Source organism: Pseudorasbora parva, chromosome 2 (assembly GCF_024679245.1).
Source record: "Pseudorasbora parva isolate DD20220531a chromosome 2, ASM2467924v1, whole genome shotgun sequence".
NCBI lineage: Eukaryota > Metazoa > Chordata > Actinopteri > Cypriniformes > Gobionidae > Pseudorasbora > Pseudorasbora parva.
In genome coordinates, this window is record NC_090173.1 from 27,101,039 (window position 1) to 27,119,992 (window position 18,954).

The following is an 18,954-nucleotide window of genomic DNA, read 5'->3' on the forward strand; positions in this document are numbered from 1 at the left end:
TGACACTGAAGACTGGAGTAATAATGCTGAAAATACAGCTTTACCATCACAGGAATACATTTAATGCAGTCTTGGTTAATATAACAGACCTTTTTGGATGTTAGCGTATTTAATTGCATGTTTTGCTGTGTTAACCCCTAAATCAATCTGATAAATTAATTACCAAATATATACAATATGAAAATAATCTAACGCATGAATTTCATCATACTGCATTTATATTTCATCACATCCTAAATAAATAATAATTTTAGTATCATCTAAGAAAATTAATTTTCATTAAACAATAGTGTAATCAGACATAATTATAGACCATACTTTTGTTGCAAAAATTAACTTATTGTTTTACTAATTTTCGAGATAATTCCACCGCATAAATTGAGTGTATTTGTGCATAAGTATCACTGACATCATGTGAATTCCTTCACCTTTCCGCATGTCACAGGAACCAAGCATAAACTCATGATGGATGGACAGAGTGTGTTGCCCCGACGACGAGGGAAGGCAATGTCATCCCGTGGCTCATGTAAAAGCAAGAGATTGGCCAGTAAGGGAAGTGTGGGCGTGGCCAGCAAGAGCTTCTATTGTGAAGTTTGCGAGATCCATGTTAACTCTGAGACTCAACTCAGCCAGGTAACAACAAATATACACAGAAGCATGTTTTCAGTGTTTAACATGTCGGCTACATTGCTGGGTTGATATTTTATCTAGTCAGAAATGATCTTCTAGAAATTGCAAGTCCATTAACAGAACCGCTGCTGGCGATCACCTACACACCATTAACAGACACATAAGCCGCGTTTCCACCACAGGAACTTTACCCAGGAACCAGGAACTTTGGGTGGTACTCGGTGTGTTTAGACCGCAGGAACCAGGGTCTAAATGAAGTTCCGGGTAAATATTTCCCCCACCAAACGGCCCTGCTCGCGAGGTAGTACTTTTTCCAAGTTTAGGAACTTTCGAGGGCGGGACTTGGGCGCTGAACATGCTGATTGGTTTAGCATTTTATTTCAACCGGCATTTTTAAAAGTCTTTTGCGAGGTTCTACATTCAGTAAATATCAGTCTTGTGCTCTCTGTCTGATGGCGCGCGTTCGTCTCAGCCATCTCACGTCCAATGTCCGCAATAGTTGATAATAATATACATTGTCATTTTAAATCTAGCTTTACAAGCTTTCTGAATATGCTGCATATTAGTGCTCTTTTCTGTCGTTGTTAATTACCTCTTAGTAAACCTATACATAACCAGCAAAAGCAGCACAGCATATTTTCTGAGATGATTAATACACTTTACAACAAATAAATAGCTTATTATATAATACTGTATTAGTCCTGGTGGCCGTTAACAGTTGCTATGGCTACAGTTAACACAGTCCAGCTGCTGGAGAAAACAGCGTTGACATTTTTGATGCGGCAGACAAACTGCATGTGACAAAATGATTGTGATTGAAAGTCATCACATGTAAACACCAGATCGGTTTAGATAACGTCTCATGTAAACAGTCCACTAAATCTTTCAATCGGTACACGCAAAAATGATTACTGTCCGTCACTGACTTGGAGGAACAGTCGTGCGCAGTCCTACATCACCGGACTAATTTGCCTAATCTTCTCGGAACTTTATTTAGCGGTGGAAACGCAGACAGTTGCAGGTCTGGGGGAAGAAAAGTTCCTGTAAAAAAGTTCCTGGTACAAATTGTTCCGGGTAATTTTGGTGGAAACGGGGCTATAGTCTATCCTATCGTCATTGCCTGGTTTATTGATTCTCAGAAGAAACGCATCTCTGCTCAAGTCAGGTTTGTTACCTGGTACAATTGTGTTGTAGCCTAGAAATCTAGACGCACCCTAGCGGCAGCAAATCTAATCTGCCCGCGAGAGTCGTCTAGCAACTCTCAATACACTTCTGAGCTGTAATCACCTAACTCTTGCTGGGCCAATCACATCGTGTATAGAGTCGGTGGGCGGGGTCATAATGACGACGGCCGAGTTGCGTTTGCGTGCTTCTAGTTAACACAGAAACTGGCGAACGGCGGTCTTTTGAATCAGCTTTGACCGCGACTCTGGAAGACTTGGAGTTAAGCTTTTCTCTAAAAAAAGAACAAAGAACGGCACTGAAGTCATTCTTAAAAAGGGAAGATGTGTTCGGAGTTTTGCCGACCGGATACGGCGAATGTTTAATCTCTCAACAAGCTCTGTTTAAGCTTCGTTGCTCTGGTTGGTGGTAGCGCTATCGTATCACGTGCAGAGGGAGTTTAAAAGACAACCGTTTATCGCGCCCCTCGGATTGAGCTGTCAATGGTGAGTTCCCAGACCAAACATCTTGGTGTGTGTCTGGCTTGTCTGGCTAATTGTGTTGGGGAAAGCATGTGCTATTCACACATAAAAATAAATGTAAAGATGTATCTCACTCTGCAGGTCACACATACCTCTTTGTTTAATTTGGATTTCTGGGTTGGATTTTCAGTATACCAGGAATATGCTAATCCACCCAAGATCCTTAATATAAAGTTAGTGTAACTTATCTAATCTGTGTTTGCAGTGCATTTTGATTTATGCTGTGTTCCAGGCAGGTTTATGAGGCGGTAAATTATGACTTCAAACTATGACTCACGACTTTGTAGTGTTCCAGGCAAAGTCAAACCAAACTGCCTGAGCGCAAGGAATTGCGGTAGCTAGATGTTAACAAATCATGGTGGACTGTATGGACTTATGCTCATTTACAATCATTTAAATCGCCAAAGGTGCTTACTCCTTGTTAATTTGAAGAAAACGGAGGAGTAAAAAAAATGCATTCCTGGGGGGAATATTTATGTTTTTTGGCAGAGTTCACTGTTAAAATTAGCATTTCCCGGGGCTAAATAACACATAACTGGGGTCACTTCAACCCGTGGACATGATAAACAGCCTGCGGCAACAGTGTTAAAGTAGCCCAATTCCGTGGGAAAACGCGAAAAACTGCACCGCATCCATAGGGACTGCCATTGTTGTTTCGCAGGCTATGTGACGTCAGAACTCGTACCTGGGAGTACATCGATCTAGTACTACTTCACGGGTGGGAAGTCACGGGTAGTTGAAGTTAGAAGTAATGTTAGTGAGACTGGGTGTCAGGAGAACAAATCTGGGTAGCCTACCAGTAACACCATGAAAAGGAAAGGGAGGACAGGGAACTTGCTTAAGTCTATCAAAACATTCTTAAACATTAACGTTCTTTTAGTGCACTGTAGGGAGTCAATGTGATGGCGGGAATAGGACGCCTCCGCGCATTCCGGCTCTGTCACATCTCTAGCTATATACCTGCGCCACGCACCGCCCAAACGATTACACGCTTAAAACTCCCGTCGTTTTGTGCCAATATGAATTGTTGGTTTGTATAACATTCAGAAAAATATGCATGTCACAAGGATTACAGACTTGCTGGCTGCTGATGTGATATTTTTAACAATAGCCTACTGTCAAGAAAACGCAAATGCAACACAGTGCTATTGAAGGAGACATTTATTAGCTTTATTTAATAAAATATCAAAAATGAAGACAGTGAGGAACTTCATTGGTTTTATTTTACAGTTGACTGCATCCTTTTCCCTTCTGAATCTTTACCTCAACTGTTAGACACATGGCTGAGTGGAAATACATTTTATAGGCCTATTATATTTCTGGTATGCCTACTTTAAAAAAGTTTATTTTATCAATTACTTGTCTTTTGTTGTCTTGCATAATTGCTTGAAGACTGTAAACAAAGTTATTAATCGCTAAATGCCACTTTGTTTATAATATTTATATACAGCTTTTTTATATTTAAGGAAAAGCAATAACCTTTATTTGCATTTATCTATTTATTAGTCTTAGTTATTTTTAAGAAATCCTTATTAGGTACATGGCACCAGATGCAGGCTTCCATGCCCATATCTTATAGGCCTACCATTACCGTATATGATATGAGTGGAGGGTGTTGGGGCCCCACATCAATATTTTTCCCTAGCTACGGCCCTAGGTGGGGGTTAAATTGTTGACACCTTGTCTGTGATGTTTTCATGGTTATATGATGGTTATATGGTCATATTTGTCATTTTGACATTGGAGCTAATCAGAAAATCTTCATGGAATTTATATACACAAATACTTTGTTCATGAATCAAAACCACAGTGAAATTGAATGCAGAAATGCTTTTACGAACACTTTACCCATTTTATGTTCGTTTTATGAATGAGGCGAGTGTGTGTATCTGTTAAAATGTGAGGACCAATGTCCTAACCAAATAGTATAATTTTTGTCCTTGGGGGGAAATTTATAAGCCAAAAACAGCTTATAAATAATACAAAATGATGTCTTTTGGAAAGTTTTCTATGGTGTGTCGGTTTAGGGGGAGGGTTAGGGCATACTAGTATATATAAACTTTGTATAGTATAAAAATCATTACGCCCATGGAAGGTCCTCATAATAATAGAAATAGGTGTGTGTGTATGTGTGTGGTTGTTGATGGCCTGTTGTCCTCTCAGGCCTAAGGAACATGACATTTAGTGGTATTTCATGCTTGCCTTAAGCTGTCTCTGAAGTGTAAAGTAAACAAAATGAAGCCTGTTGAAAAAGAAAGAGGGGAGGGAATGGGGTGACTAAAAAGGTACTAAAAAGGGAAAGATTTATTTTAGGGAAATAGGAAACGCTGCTCTTATTTTGTTTATTATTAAAACAACTTGAAAATGCAGCAATAAAAATACACCTTTATTTCTGTGTTTTTTCTAAAGCACATGAACAGCCGAAGACATAAGGATAGACTGGCTGGGAAGCCTCCGAAGCCCAAGTTCAACCCTCACACCAAGAGCCAACCTACCTCAGCAGCATCGGTGAGCACGCACAAACACACACATACGTACATAACACTTCTGTGGCTTACATGCTTATAGTCATGCATTCCTGTGGCTGAAACGGTAGATCATAGTGCAAGCAACGTCAAAGTCATGGGTTCAATGCCCAGGGAATGCTAAAATGTTTATCTTGAATGCAGTGTAGGTCACTTCAGACAAATGCATGAATGTAAATTTAATAGTCATATCTAATCAGATTCAGAACAGAGCAGTTTGATTTCAAACAATAGGACTGATGATTGACAGAATAAGATAATAAAGCATGCCTCTTCTCAGCATGGAAAGAGGAAGGGAAGGAAGACACTGAGGGGAGGATGCAAGCAAACAGGCTCATTCTGATACAAGGAGTAATTTTGTGTAATCGAGATGATTTTTATGTCTGCTATTCACACACATATTCTGTTATAGCAGCTCAACTCTCCTGATCTTTTGCAGCAGGGTGTCAGATGGAACGGTTATGTGAGCGGTGCAGTGTCTGCTATGAAGAAAGTTATCAGCCAATGCAATCTTTCCTCTTTGTCCTCACAGGTGAGTGGCAAACGTCTCGGGTTACGTATGTAACCATGGTTCCCTGAGAGGGAACGAGACGCTGCGTCGAAACGCTAGGGGACGCCTCTGCGTGCCATGTCATGAAGCACTTGTGTAATCAGTCCAATAGCGGGACGATACGTCACGGGCGGGTGACGTCATCGACCAGGAAGCTATAAAGCATGCCCGGACCAAACAGTCACTAGCTTCTGAAAAAGTCGAACGAATCGATCACAGGCATGCCGGGAGTATGGCATCTCGACGCAGCGTCTCGTTCCCTCTCAGGGAACCATGGTTACATACGTAACCCGAGACGTTCCCTATCTCGAGGGAACTTCGAGCTGCGTCGAAACGCTAGGGGACCTCAATACCCACGCCGCCAGAGTCCCAAATGTCTGTTTGTGTGATTTAACCCAGAAACACCCGGGACCCCGGAGTAGAGGCTACGTCCAGATTGTAAAACCTCACAAATGTATGCGGAGAGGACCACCCAGCCGCATCACAAACCTCTGACAGTGAAACTCCTGAAATAAGAGCCATAGAGGCAGCCATACTCCTAGTAGAGTGGGCGCGGACCCTCATAGGTGAAGGATGTCCGACCGACTCATAAGCGAGCGAAATAGCCTCGACTATCCACTTGCTAAGCGTCTGCTTTGAAGCCGGTTTTCCCTTATTGGAGGACCCAAAACATACAAACAACTGTTCTGACTTTCGCCACAGGGCAGCTCTGTGGACATATGCATCTAGGGCTCTGACCGGACATAGCAGATTTAGCTTCTCTTGGTCTTGACTAGTGAACGGAGGCGGACAGAAAGCCTGCAGCATTACTGGTCCCGGCACGTTGGTCGGGACCTTGGGAACATATCTTTCCCTCGGGAAGAGAAATGCTTTCACCATTCCTGGTGCAAATTCAAGGCAAGAAGGTGCTACTGATAGAGCCTGTAGGTCTCCTACTCTTTTCAGTGATGAAATTGCTAGGAGAAACACTGTTTTTAGTGTGAGGAACTTTTCTGACACTTCCTCTAACGGCTCGAAGGGAGCCGACATAAGGCTTTCCAGCACTATGGCCAGGTCCCAAGTCGGCACCCTGGAGCGTGCCGCAGGTCTGAGCCTCAAGGTATCACGGAGGAAACGCGTGACCCACGGGTGTCTCCCTAATGACGCGTTATCTAATGGATTATGATACGCAGATATCGCCAACACATACACTTTCAGAGTCGACGGGGATAACCCTGCGGAGAATTTTTCTTGCAAGAACTCGAGAACTGAACCGACCGGGCAGTTAACAGGGTCCAAAGTCTGGTGCGTACACCAGGCGACAAAAACTCTCCATTTGAGTGCGTAAAGTCTCCTTGTGGATGGTGCTCTGGAGTGCAACATGGTCTCTATCACCTCAGTCGATAGACCCATGTTTATGAACTGGGCCCCCTCAGGGGCCAAGCCCACAGTTTCCACAGTTCCGGGCGCGGGTGCAGTACTGACCCCCCGGCCTGTGAAAGAAGATCCCTCCTGACTGGGATTTCCCAGGGAGGACCCTCTAGGAGAGACATGATGTCTGAGAGCCATACTCGGCCCGGCCAGAACGGGGCTACCAATAAGAGCTGAAGCCCGTCCCGGCGGACTCTCTCCAGCACTCCTGGGGGCAACGCCAGAGGGGGAAAGGCGTACAGACGCAGCCTCGGCCACGTCTGTACCATTGCGTCCAGCCCCAGTGGGGCTGGATGTGTGAGGGAAAAGAATGCTGGACAATGTGTCGTCTCTCGAGACGCAAACAGATCCACCTGGGCTCGCCCAAAGCGGATCCACAGCTCCTCCACCACCTCGGGGTGGAGCCTCCATTCCCCTGGCACCACTCCCTGCCTCGACAGGGAGTCTGCCGCTACATTCAGGACCCCCGGGATGTACATCGCCCTGAGCGAGAGTATCTTGCCCTGGGCCCATATCAGAATGTGATGCGTGAGCTTCAACAACCGACGCGATCTCAATCCCCCCTGGTGATTTATATACGAGAGGACTGAAGTGTTGTCTGATCGAACTAACACATGGCGGCCCCGTAGGTCTGGGAGGAAGTGTTTGAGTGCTTCAAACACAGCCATCAGCTCCAGCTGGTTTATGTGCCAGGAGAGCTGATGGCCCCTCCACAGACCTTGGGCCGAGCGAGCCCCCAGAACTGGACCTTGGGAAAGGAACCAAGGATCTTTCCACTTCACCAAGGCACGGAGGCAGCGCCGCGTGACCTTGATTAGGCGAAAAGGGTTTCCCCTCGGGGAGAACCCCTTGGTCCTGAGCCACCACTGCAAGGGTCTCATGTACAGCAGGCCAAAAGGTATCACGTTGGACGCTGCTGCCATCAAACCCAACACTCTTTGAAAGTGTTTGACAGTGAGTGACTGGCCTAGCTTTATCTGGTTGACGGTATTCAGGATCGTTTTTACCCTGGGCGGAGATAGCCGAGCCGACATCGTTCTCTATCCCAAACTACCCCCAGAAAAGTAATGCTCTGCTGTGGCGTCAACATACTTTTCTTTTCGTTCAACCTTAGCCCCAACACCTTCATGTGGGCGAGAACAGCATCTCGATGCTGAACCGCCAGTTGTTTCGACTGTGCTAACACTAGCCAATCGTCGATGTAATTTAGCACGCGGATGCCCTGGAGCGGAGCCAGAGCTGCATCCACGCACTTCGTGAAAGTGCGGGGCGATAAAGCTAGACCGAATGGCAGCACTCGATATTGGTACGCTTTTCCCCCAAAAGCGAACCTGAGGAACTGTCTGTGCTGCGGAAGGATGGAGATGTGGAAGTACGCATCTTTTAAATCTATCGTGACACACCAGTCCTCGGACCTGATGTGACACACGATCTGTTTTATCGTGAGCATTTTGAATTTTAATCTTTTTACTGCTCTGTTTAGATGACGCAGATCTAAGATAGGCCTTAACCCCCCATCCTTCTTCGGAACTATGAAGTACCGGCTGTAAAACCCCGAATCTCTGCAGTGGGGAGGGACCCGCTCTATAGCCTCTTTTCGCAGAAGAGTCTGTACCTCTTGTTCCATTACCAGAGCCTGCTCGGGGCTTACTACCGTGGCAGTAACCCCGTTGAACACGGGCGGGTGTAACCCGAATTGAATTCTGTACCCTTTTTCTATTGTACGCAGGACCCATTCTGAGACATTCGGCAGAAGTTTCCACGCTGCCAGAAAATCTACTAAGGGAACCAGCCTCTCGAGGCTGGTCTCTGGATTTTCCTGTGTGGTCAGCCCGGTGTCCTGTAACGGATAACCGGCAGGTAGCAACCGAACTGACCGCCCAGGGGCCCTCCCGAGAGGGCACGAACATCCCCAAGCCGCTACGTTTCCGGGCGGACATGGAGATATGCGTTCGCCGGGGACCGCCGCGCCCTGAAGCACCAATGGTGGCAGGGTTGGCAGACCGGCCCCCCGATGGCACCGGGAAAGAGCGGGCGCCTCGGCGAGCCGCACTTTCCCGGAGGGGACTGCCATCGGAAGCCCTGCGCTCTTGGCGTCAGGACTTCTTAGCCGAGGCCTTCCTAGCGATAAGGACGGTCCTCAGATCCGTCCTACCGCGGGAAGGTCCCGGCTGAGCGCGTCGCCCGGACCCCCGTTCTCTCTGCGGGGGGGCCCGAGCGGCCACGCTCTGTTTCTGTTGCGCTCGATGCGCTGCGGAGGAGGACGTACTCGGCTGGGGCTGCCCCCGCCCGGCAGCCCCTGGGGGATATGATTTGCGGGGGAGAAATTTTGAGAACACCGCCGCCTGCTTCCTGGCCTCCTGGTAACGGTCGACGACTGTTGTTACAGCGTCACCAAAGAGGCCAGTAGGCGAGACGGGCGAATCCATCAGAAACTTCTTATCCCTTTCTTTTATATCTGATAGATTTAACCATAAATGTCTCTCCGTGGCCACCAGGGCTGCCATAGAGCGGCCGATGGATCTGGCCGTCTCCCTGGTGGCACGAAGAGACAAATCTGCCGCCCGTCTAATTTCGGCGATCGTTTTTCTCCCCACTTCCTCAGTTTCTTCATTTTTATCCCCCAATAAATCTGCCTGATATGCTTGCAGGACGGCCACCGTATGTAAACAGGCGGCCGCCTGCCCGGCTGCCGAGTACGCCCTGCTTGCAGGGGCTTGCAGCGCAGCGGGGCGGGGCTTGCAGCGACGATGCTGACTCGGGGGAGAGATAGCTCGCGAGCGTCTCTTCCACCCGCGGCATCGCCGCATAACCATGAGCCTTCAACCCGTTTATATTTGAATATTCAGATGTTGACGGGTTGAAAACTCTGGCTGACGCTGGTTTAGCCCAGGACCTCGACACCTCGGTGTGGAGGTCCAGGAAAAATGGCAAGCCCCGCTTAGGAGGTTGTGTATATGAGGGCAGAAATCTTTCATCTAGCCTGCTTGTGTGCTTTTGTGACTCATAACGCTCGGCCGGCCAGTCTAAACTTAATCTGGCAACGGCGCGAGTGACAACCTCCATTAGCTCCTCCTGTGCGTGTGTGTGTAATGGTGGAAGTAGTTCGTCAGTTTCATTTACGCTTACAACATCCAGTTCCTCGGAACTGGAGTGCTGCAGCTGATCTTGTGCCTCAGCGCGAGCGGAAGAAACCGCAGAGCGTGCTTCCAACTCGCGAGCTGAGGCTTGAGATCCAGCGGGTAAAGGCAGAGATAGGTGATCACCCGTCTCTAACCCCGCCACCAGATCTAACTGCGATCCCCAAGACGCGAGCCTTCGCTGTGCCTCGGCAGCAGCGGGACCCGAGCCCTGAGGACCGCGAGCTAAAGCACTCTCCTCGGAGAGTGCCCGGCGTGATCTTAATGTACGCATTGGGAGACTCTCGCAATGCTCGCAGCCAACCCCCTCGAGAGCTGACTGGGCATGCTCGAGCCCCAAACACATAACGCACAGGTCGTGTGTATCTCCACCCGTGATGTAACGAGGGCAGGGAGGAACACAACGCCTGAACTGACTAGACATTCTCTTTTCTCTTTTGACACACACACAATAAATGGACATACAATATCACACAGAGCGCTTGTGAAGACACAGAAGCTAGTGACTGTTTGGTCCGGGCATGCTTTATAGCTTCCTGGTCGATGACGTCACCCGCCCGTGACGTATCGTCCCGCTATTGGACTGATTACACAAGTGCTTCATGACATGGCACGCAGAGGCGTCCCCTAGCGTTTCGACGCAGCTCGAAGTTCCCTCGAGATAGGGAACTTGAAGCCAACTAACAGTCCGTGGTTAGATTCTCTTAAAAATGTAGTGTATCATTTATGCACCACATAACAACATTAGGTCGGGACTAAATGTTAAGGGGAATTTGAAAGTTGTTTGAAAACAGTCATCCTAAATGGTGCAGCTAGTGCAGTGGTTCTCAACTTACAAGGGGGTCACAGGGTGATGTAAAAGTATTTCAATTATTTTAATATATTAATGAATTAATAAATATGAATTAAAAATGCTAAAAACCAAAAAAATCAAAATGAGTGCATTAATGCACGCAATTCTTTTTTTTTCAGTTTAATGTGTTACAAATATTTAATGTGATTAATGCAGCATCCATTTTTTCTACCATCCTTTGGCCTGCGTGACATTATTTGATCATGCTCTTATTCTTGCAAAAGCTTTAGAACCTTTCCAGCATGACAAGACAAAAGATAAAACCCTGTCTGTTTCAATCAGCTTTCTATCTTTCTAGTTCCTGAATCAGTTTATCGTGTACATGAATGTGGCCGAGTCCCTGATCATGGCCCTTGTCTGAAAGACATGCAAGCAGAATCGAGTTCTCTTTCGTGCTTGAACGAACAATAACAGAATTATGGCAAAATGTCCATTTTATCGAGTGTTCACACGAGCAGTCTTAAATGAGTTAAATAACGTCTTAAATGAACTTGAGAGTTGTGGAGAAAATAAGATGCAAGTGACAGTGCATCAGATCTGCGTCATGTTTAGCAGCGGCAGACTTAAAGTCCCAATGAACTGGAAGTAGCAAGTGAGTTTTCTACAGTACTGTGATGTATTTCCAAGTGAAACGTAATATTGAAAAGAGAGCAGGGTTTTACCTCAGCGCTCCATCTCTCCATTGATCGCTCATAGCAGACAAACAGTTGCAGGGGAGTAGTTAAGGATATTCAAATCTAAGCTGTCAAACTGAAATCACCTGAGAAGAAACACCGCTTCCAGACCGGAAGTTACTTTTCAGATATTGATTAAAGATAACCGCATTTAACTATTTTTTTTTTTTTTTTTTTTTTGTCTGTTTTAACTTGCACCGATTAATTGTTCACCCTAAGACATTTAATATGTGCTAACAAAGTAAATAGGGTAAATTTTGATTTCATGAGGACTTAAAAGGAATAGCAGCCACTAGTGATGCCTTTCATTAATATTAATCAAATAACAAAGGTAACGCTGAAGAAAAATAATAATAATAAAAATGAGTTATTAAATATTTAATGTAGTATTTATGCAGTGCAGAAAGTTGGCCTTCATTGTTGCAATTACAACAAATATTTATATATTTAAAATAAATATTTGTTTTGTTTATTTAATTTGGAGGGTAACTGTGAAATGATTACAAGATGACCAATTTTAAGAAACGTAAAATGTTTATAATCATGTTTAATTACACGACAAATGTGTAAATAATTCGTAAAAATGTGTAATCGATTGACAGCACTACTAAAAACACAAAAATATGGCTGCAAGCAGCAATTATCGGTTAGAAGGACTGGGAGCTTCAGATAAACTGCACCAATAAGAAATTAAAGAGCTTTTTAGATTATTTTTTTTATCAAAATGGCTGAAAAATCAAAAAATACAATCATTGTTATATGATTACCGGTAAATTGCTTTTGACCAATAGGTGGCGCTATTATCAAATTATCATGACACATAAAAAGTTTTGCGTCAATATGCCAAAGCGTTGCAGAGTTACAGACTCAGAATACGCTTGGCATCATGCCAACAAATTAATTGAAGCATTAACTCAAGAACTGTTTGGTCTATCAAAAAAAAAAAAAAAAGTTTAATACATTTTTGCCAGCATGATCTGAAGATGATCTGAACCCATTTTCATGAAAATCAGACCAATGATCTAGCAGGAGTTAGAAAAAGTAGGTTTTCTAATAAATTCAACATGGCAGACAGGAAGTTTGAGCAAATATGACAATTTGTATCACTAATTATTCTTATGCTGCGTTCCAGGCAGGTTTTTCAGCCCGTAAGTTGCGACTTCAAATAATGACTCATGATTTTGTAGCGTTCCAGGCAAAGTCACGCCAAACTGCCTGAGTGCAAGGAATTGAGGTAGATAGATGTAAACAAAGCATGGTGGACTTTACGGGGTTTATACTCATATACAATCATTTCTATCGACAAAGTAGCTTACTCCTTGCTTATTTAAGGGGAAAAGGAGGAGGAAAAAACGGCGCATAAGGCAAGAGAAGCTGTTATACCTTTTATTTTATGTAATTTGTATATTTGGAAATTTATTCTTGCACTCAATGGACTGAAAAAAAGCTGCTGCTAATGCATAACATTGCGGATAAATAATGTTAGAGCAATACCTTATTTTAACGAACAATTTGGTTTTTAATATATTCCATAAACATTGTATCAGTAGGGTCTGCCATTGTTATTTTGCGTGAGAGTTCTAGTGCACTTTCACGGCTAGAAGGTTGGAAAAACACGGGTTACAGGTTGCCTGGAACGCGGTATAAGCCTGCCCAGTATCATTAATATAGGCAAAAGTAAGCAAAAGTTATAAGCTTATTATAACTTTTACCACAAGGTGGCCCTGTCTCAAAATGTTTTGAGTACCTTCGGGGCATGGTCCCGATGACACATACAGAGTTTTGTAACGATGCGCTAATCCGTTAATAAAATACAGCATTTTAGGACACAATTCAAAATGGTCCACAGCCACAATGGCTAATATGGAAACTGTGTAGATCAGTAGGGCTGGGTAAAAAAATATTGATTTCTCGAATTTTTGCGTCCGGTGGTTCTTTGCCTCCACGTTGTGGATTAAAGTTATACCTTACATTTTCTTATTTTCAAGAAGAAAAATAAACCTCCACAAAATGAGTCATGGTTAATTTGATTTAATATATAATTACTCCCAGTTTCTGTTAATAAAAATGTTTTCATCACAATTACAGTAGAAATATTAGAATTAATGAAAATATTTTAGCCTATATGGGGGAATATTTGAAAAATATGTTAGACGATGGGGAGCCTGTGACTCAAAACGGTTGAGAATCACTGAGCTAGTGGCACAGAAATTATGATATATTCAGCTGTTTGCATTATGACTCATTTTCTCTCTCTCTCTCTCTCTCTCTCTCTCTCTCTCTCTCTCTCTCTCTCTCTCTCTCTCTCTCTCTCTCTCTCTCTCTCTCTCTCTCTCTCTCTCTCTCAGACTAAACTGGTTCTACAGAAGCAATTAACAAAAAATTTGGCCGCCAGCTTCCTGCCCACCCACATGACTCCGCCCACCCTCTGCACAGTCGCGGCCAATCCACTTGCACTGCGCCACCCACCGGGCACCACTTTCATTCAGACGCCGATCCTCGGCCCCGCCCTCTTTAGGCCAGCGCCCGGACCTCTGAGAGCCACACACACTCCCATCATATTTTCCCCTTATTGAACACCCATAAACGAAATAGACACGCTCTTTCAACAAGGGCGCATATTCACGTTATTTAGTCTTACGATCCAATCTCAGTACTGACGGTCTCTGTGCAAACTTCGTCCGTGCTCCCGCTCTCTCCACGCTGTATACACACGTATCTAAACACAAACACACTCCCATAGTGTTCCCTATCCTCCTCAAAGACTGTGACTCTGAGAGCGTCACTCTCGAACTATGCAGCAAAGGGAGAGAGAGTGTGTGGGAGAGATAGATAGAGAAAGAGAGAGAGAGAGCAAGACCATATATGGTAAACGGGAGGGGCCTCATTGCTAACACCATGCACTATGCAGATGAACGCTTGATTGACAGCTGACTGATAAGGGAGTGAAAGAGCTATAAGAAGGATATTTAGCTTTGCTTTATGAGATATTTATCATTATACAGATATTAATCAGGTTTTTATTCTATAATTTATTAGAGGAAAGCCAATTTTAGAGACCTATAACTGCGCTAGCTGTTTGTTTAGTGAGAAAATGCAAACATCCCTTTACTTGATGCTTTTTTTTTTAATATGTTAAATTTTCACTAGTCTATTTTCATGTCGTTCCATGTGGATACATTGCTGTCGGTCAGTGTATTCACACGCATTGCGAGTAACCTCATCTAATCGACTTTTGTTACAAATATAAACCTCACTGGTCTGTCAGTTTACAGATGCTAAGGCTTTCTGTCATGGGTAATCACAGAGTAACACAGAGTGCCAGTCTAATAGACGACGGTGACAATTTGGTAGCAAGGCAGCACACACTCGCTCCCAATCAGTGTCGTAATTTTCTCGGAGTTGATGCATAGATTAGGTGATTTGAAATTGCAGATGCACACACACACACTCACGATCTTAGATGAGATGATTACAGTTCAGTTTGACGTGGCCTTTTATGTCTGCATATTTTGATCTCAGTATTTCCTTATTACGGACTTGCAAAGGTCAGTACGCCTGTCAAAAACCTGTCCGCGTCCCATCTTGATTAAGATCTAGACCCTCACCATGTTATCGACGCATGCGCGTGCGCGTGTGCGTGTGTGTTTGATCCGAAACCTGTCATGAATTCATTACTCCGTAGATTTTATTCAGAACAAAATTTCGATTCTGGAAGTGTTAATGATTTAGCTGCACAGAGGAGCCATTGCCAAAACATAGTGACCGTAATGGTTGCTGGTGAATATGCATCAGTACCGTTAAAAGGAGAGTGTTTTAAGATTACGCTTACACATCTACGTATTCAATTTCAAACATATTAAAGGAACTGTATGTAAGAAATGTATTTCAATGAATCATAAAATGGCCCTGATATGTCTCTAGACATTAAGAAATCATGTTCATTTCAAATTCTTATATTACTGATAACAGTAGTCCGGCCAGGATATTGTCATTTAAAAGTTGTTGTTGCAGCCCTCAACTGAATGTTGATGTTGACATGTTGTGTTTTGGCCTGAAGCTCCGCCTTCCACCTATCGTCCAATCACGAAGTCAGTAGTGTTTGGGCATCCGGGTTGCCAGATCTGCTCTAGTTAGCACAGCTGCTGCTACAAACGTTCCTGCTGATCCTGCAGCCTATCTGGCAACCTCGCGTCAGGGGGAGAGGGAGAGGGAATACACCGCTCTACAGTCATTTGAAAGTGATTGCAGTACAGTTTTGGCCACAAACTTACATACACTTCCTTTAAACATATAAAAGTTTAAAGGTGTTCCTGTCAGAATGCACAGTCACGCCGCTTTTGCCCCAGATTAGTGTCGTCTGATGGTTTTGGATGGATTAAGACTGATCATCTGACTTCAGACCTGTAGAATTATTAGATGTTGCTGTTAAGTCAATGTTTCATCAGAGCCATTTTTCATCTGTCTTTTTTTTTTTTTAAACATGCCCTAGCATAAAGAGCTTTTTGTAAATATTTTATGAATACAGCTTTTAAAAGTGAATCATTAACATTTATAATATATACAATTAGAGTAAATATGTAGAATTTTATGAGATGTTTAAAGTAGATTCTTTATCTGGGTATTGTAATTAATGTGATAAGAACGATCTTTACTTGATGAAGTTATTACTTTTTGTCGCCATACTGAAATAAGGAGATAATCTAATTGAGAAGTAGATGAGATTGTGTAGTTTCTATGTCAAATTGTAAATCAAAGTGCTTTGAATCACACGCAAGAGAAAGAAGGCGACGGAAAAAAGAAACATTGCTTAAAAACGGGCTGAGACTCGAACACCCAGACGAGGCCTGAGAGCCTGGAGTCGCAAGTGAGTCTCAAGCCCACTCAGGGCTCTTGCTTTTCAGAGGACGTTTCGCCATTTTGAGAATGAAGCCTGGGGCCTTGAACAGAGCTAACAACAGCCATATTGACAATACAAGAGGCACAACATGGACACATTTTGACTTTTTGTTTTCTTCTGAGGACACTTTAGAACAAGGACTTTGCTTGGATCAAATTCTCCTGTTTGGGTGTGCGTGTGTGTTTTGATAACTCTCAAACCTGATCTCCATAAGGTCCACTGAAAGACATATAGCGAATGACAAATAACATTGGTCCATCAGTGGATACCTTCATGCACAAGAAGACGTAACAAACGTAACTGCACCATTCCTAGTTGTGTTGTCCTTATGAGGTCCATACAGCAGATATGGCTGGTTATCATACCTATGATTGTGATGGTCTCTGATAGGTGGATGATTTCACGTGTTGTCCAAAACGGAACAATTCCAAAATATATTTATGGTTGTTTGTTGTTGTTTTTGTTTTGTTTTTATTTGTTGCTCTTTTTAAGTTCAGTGAAATTCAATCTTTAAGCAATAATGACAGAAACTGGAACCTTCTTAAGAAAACAGAAGATGATTCCATTTCTTTCTCTCTCTCTATCTTTAGCGCATGTTTCTTCCATCGTTCTTAATGATGTAGGGTGGACGGTGTTCCTATTGCTAGTCTGAAGGACATTGGAAGGCTTAATTTGACATTTCCCTCTGTTTATTTTACACTGATGGAATCTGTTTGTCACAGGACGGTCATGGAAACATCCGTTGCCAGCAGTGACGAGAGAGTGGATGGGGTTTTCCATTTCTTCTGTGTTGGTTCAGGGCTAATTTTACTATTGGAATCACACTCCCGTTTACTTCCTGCACTAGTTTGCCTGCCTTGTGCCAAAATATATACTCTTTAATGTGTAAATGCCAAATTTAAGGTTTTTGGGGGGTGGGGGGATAATCCAAAAGACTACACACAAGAGAGCAAAACTGTCACATGATCAAAAAGCACACAAAAATCATCACCTTCTCCCATCAATGTGTTTAAAAATCATGGAGCCTCATGTGAAAATGTGCATGTATGTATGTGTGTGTGTGAACTGAAAAATGTGAATTGTGTCCAATCCAACTAGATGTTTATTAGGCATGAAGCAAGAAGAGAAGATTTCAGTAATGCTTAATAGGGACATGGCCAGTATTGCGCATTTTAAATATTGACAGACATTATATATGTTATTTGTTCTTTGTGCTCGATACATTTCTGTCTGTGACTGATCTAACATTGATCTGACCTGTCAGCTGACACAAAGGGAAACGTATTTTCATAGGTTTTTGTGTCTTGGTTTTCTGACTTGTTTGCTATCTCTCTGTATAGGGTGTGTGTGAATGCGTAAAAAACAAAATAAAGCAGAGAATGAGAGAGAGAAATAAATTGATTAGATCTTCCACTCAGTGCTCTGGCTGTTCTTTTGATGGTTATTGATGAGAGGATGACAGCTAGTCAATGTGTCGAAACTTCTTTATATAAACCCAGCCCCACTAAGCAAAATTCTCTGTTACCCATTATAGAACACTACATGCAAAAAAAAACCCTCTTTCTCATTACAATCATTCAACCTTGTGTTTATGTGGAGAACTGCAATACGATTGAAGCGGGTAGTCTACTACTGACAGGTGTAGCTAACTAGACTGGGTAAACCCAGCCTGATGTGCCAGCGATTTTGATTTCGCCCTTCAGCTCAGTCTGGAAGCCTATACATTCATTTCTACTGCTTCTGTTACACTTTTGTGGGAACCAATCACAGACTGGCAGATCCACCTGGTGTGCTATTGGCAGGTTTAACGTGGTAACTGATAGAGTAGCGATGGGTCGTTGTCCATTGATCACGACTCTTGTGGTCTGATTGGTTGAAGGACTATCCAATTTCATACAGAGTCATTTTCATTTCATTTTTTATTCTGCTCGTTGATCATGCCTTTTGTGCAGTAGAAAATACAGAGCAGACTCCCCAGACTAATGTTCAATCTGAAATTGAGCTTGGAGTAGCTAACGCAATTAACATAGTATCCATTTTTCCATCATCTAATGCAATTTAAACCTAAGACACGCTAATTATGATAATCTCGATGGCAAGTGAAGGCAGCAAATGTACGTAAAGAGAAAGGATGTGCATCAGGTCTTAAAGTGACAGCAGTCTATTACACCCGCTGGCTGCTGCTGTGATTTGTGTCATTAATGTTAATCCAAGAAAAAACTGAAACTGAACTCAAATACACTTACTGCTATTGACTGGATAACGTTTGTAGCTTTAAGAAGGAATGATGTTTGATGACTTTATTCAATGTTTGTAAATTCTAAAAGCAGTGCTTACAAGGTTACATGGGTCAAAAACTATGAAAACAAAAACTTTTTGTGCATTTTGTAAAGTTAAATTCTGAACTGGTCTGACTGAATGGCTGCAATATATTTTGTCCAATTTTTAAATAGTTTTTATTCACTTTTCCCCTTTTGAGAGACTGACATTTTTGTACACTGTTTTGTGAAGTTTGAAATGGGTTAATTTATATAATGCAAAATCTTTGATCTGTTAACTGTAAATGCTG

The 18,954-nt window shown here is 43.2% G+C and overlaps 1 protein-coding gene across 6 annotated transcripts in view; it reads left to right on the top strand.

The window, feature by feature from the left end:
- znf385c (zinc finger protein 385C) overlaps nt 1-17,798 on the top strand; it is a 129,494-nt gene extending 111,696 nt beyond the window's left edge. For 5 of the 6 annotated variants that reach the window (XM_067414154.1, XM_067414183.1, XM_067414193.1 and 2 more), the window contains 4 exons: nt 446-633; nt 4,743-4,841; nt 5,298-5,390; nt 13,834-17,798. In XM_067414154.1, coding sequence (XP_067270255.1) covers nt 446-633; nt 4,743-4,841; nt 5,298-5,390; nt 13,834-14,061 — 608 coding nt within the window. In that variant the 3' untranslated portion in view covers nt 14,062-17,798. The remainder of the gene's footprint in view (nt 1-445; nt 634-4,742; nt 4,842-5,297; nt 5,391-13,833) is intronic. The other variant, XM_067414164.1, reaches the window with a different exon arrangement.
- Nucleotides 17,799-18,954: the final 1,156 nt, after the last annotated feature.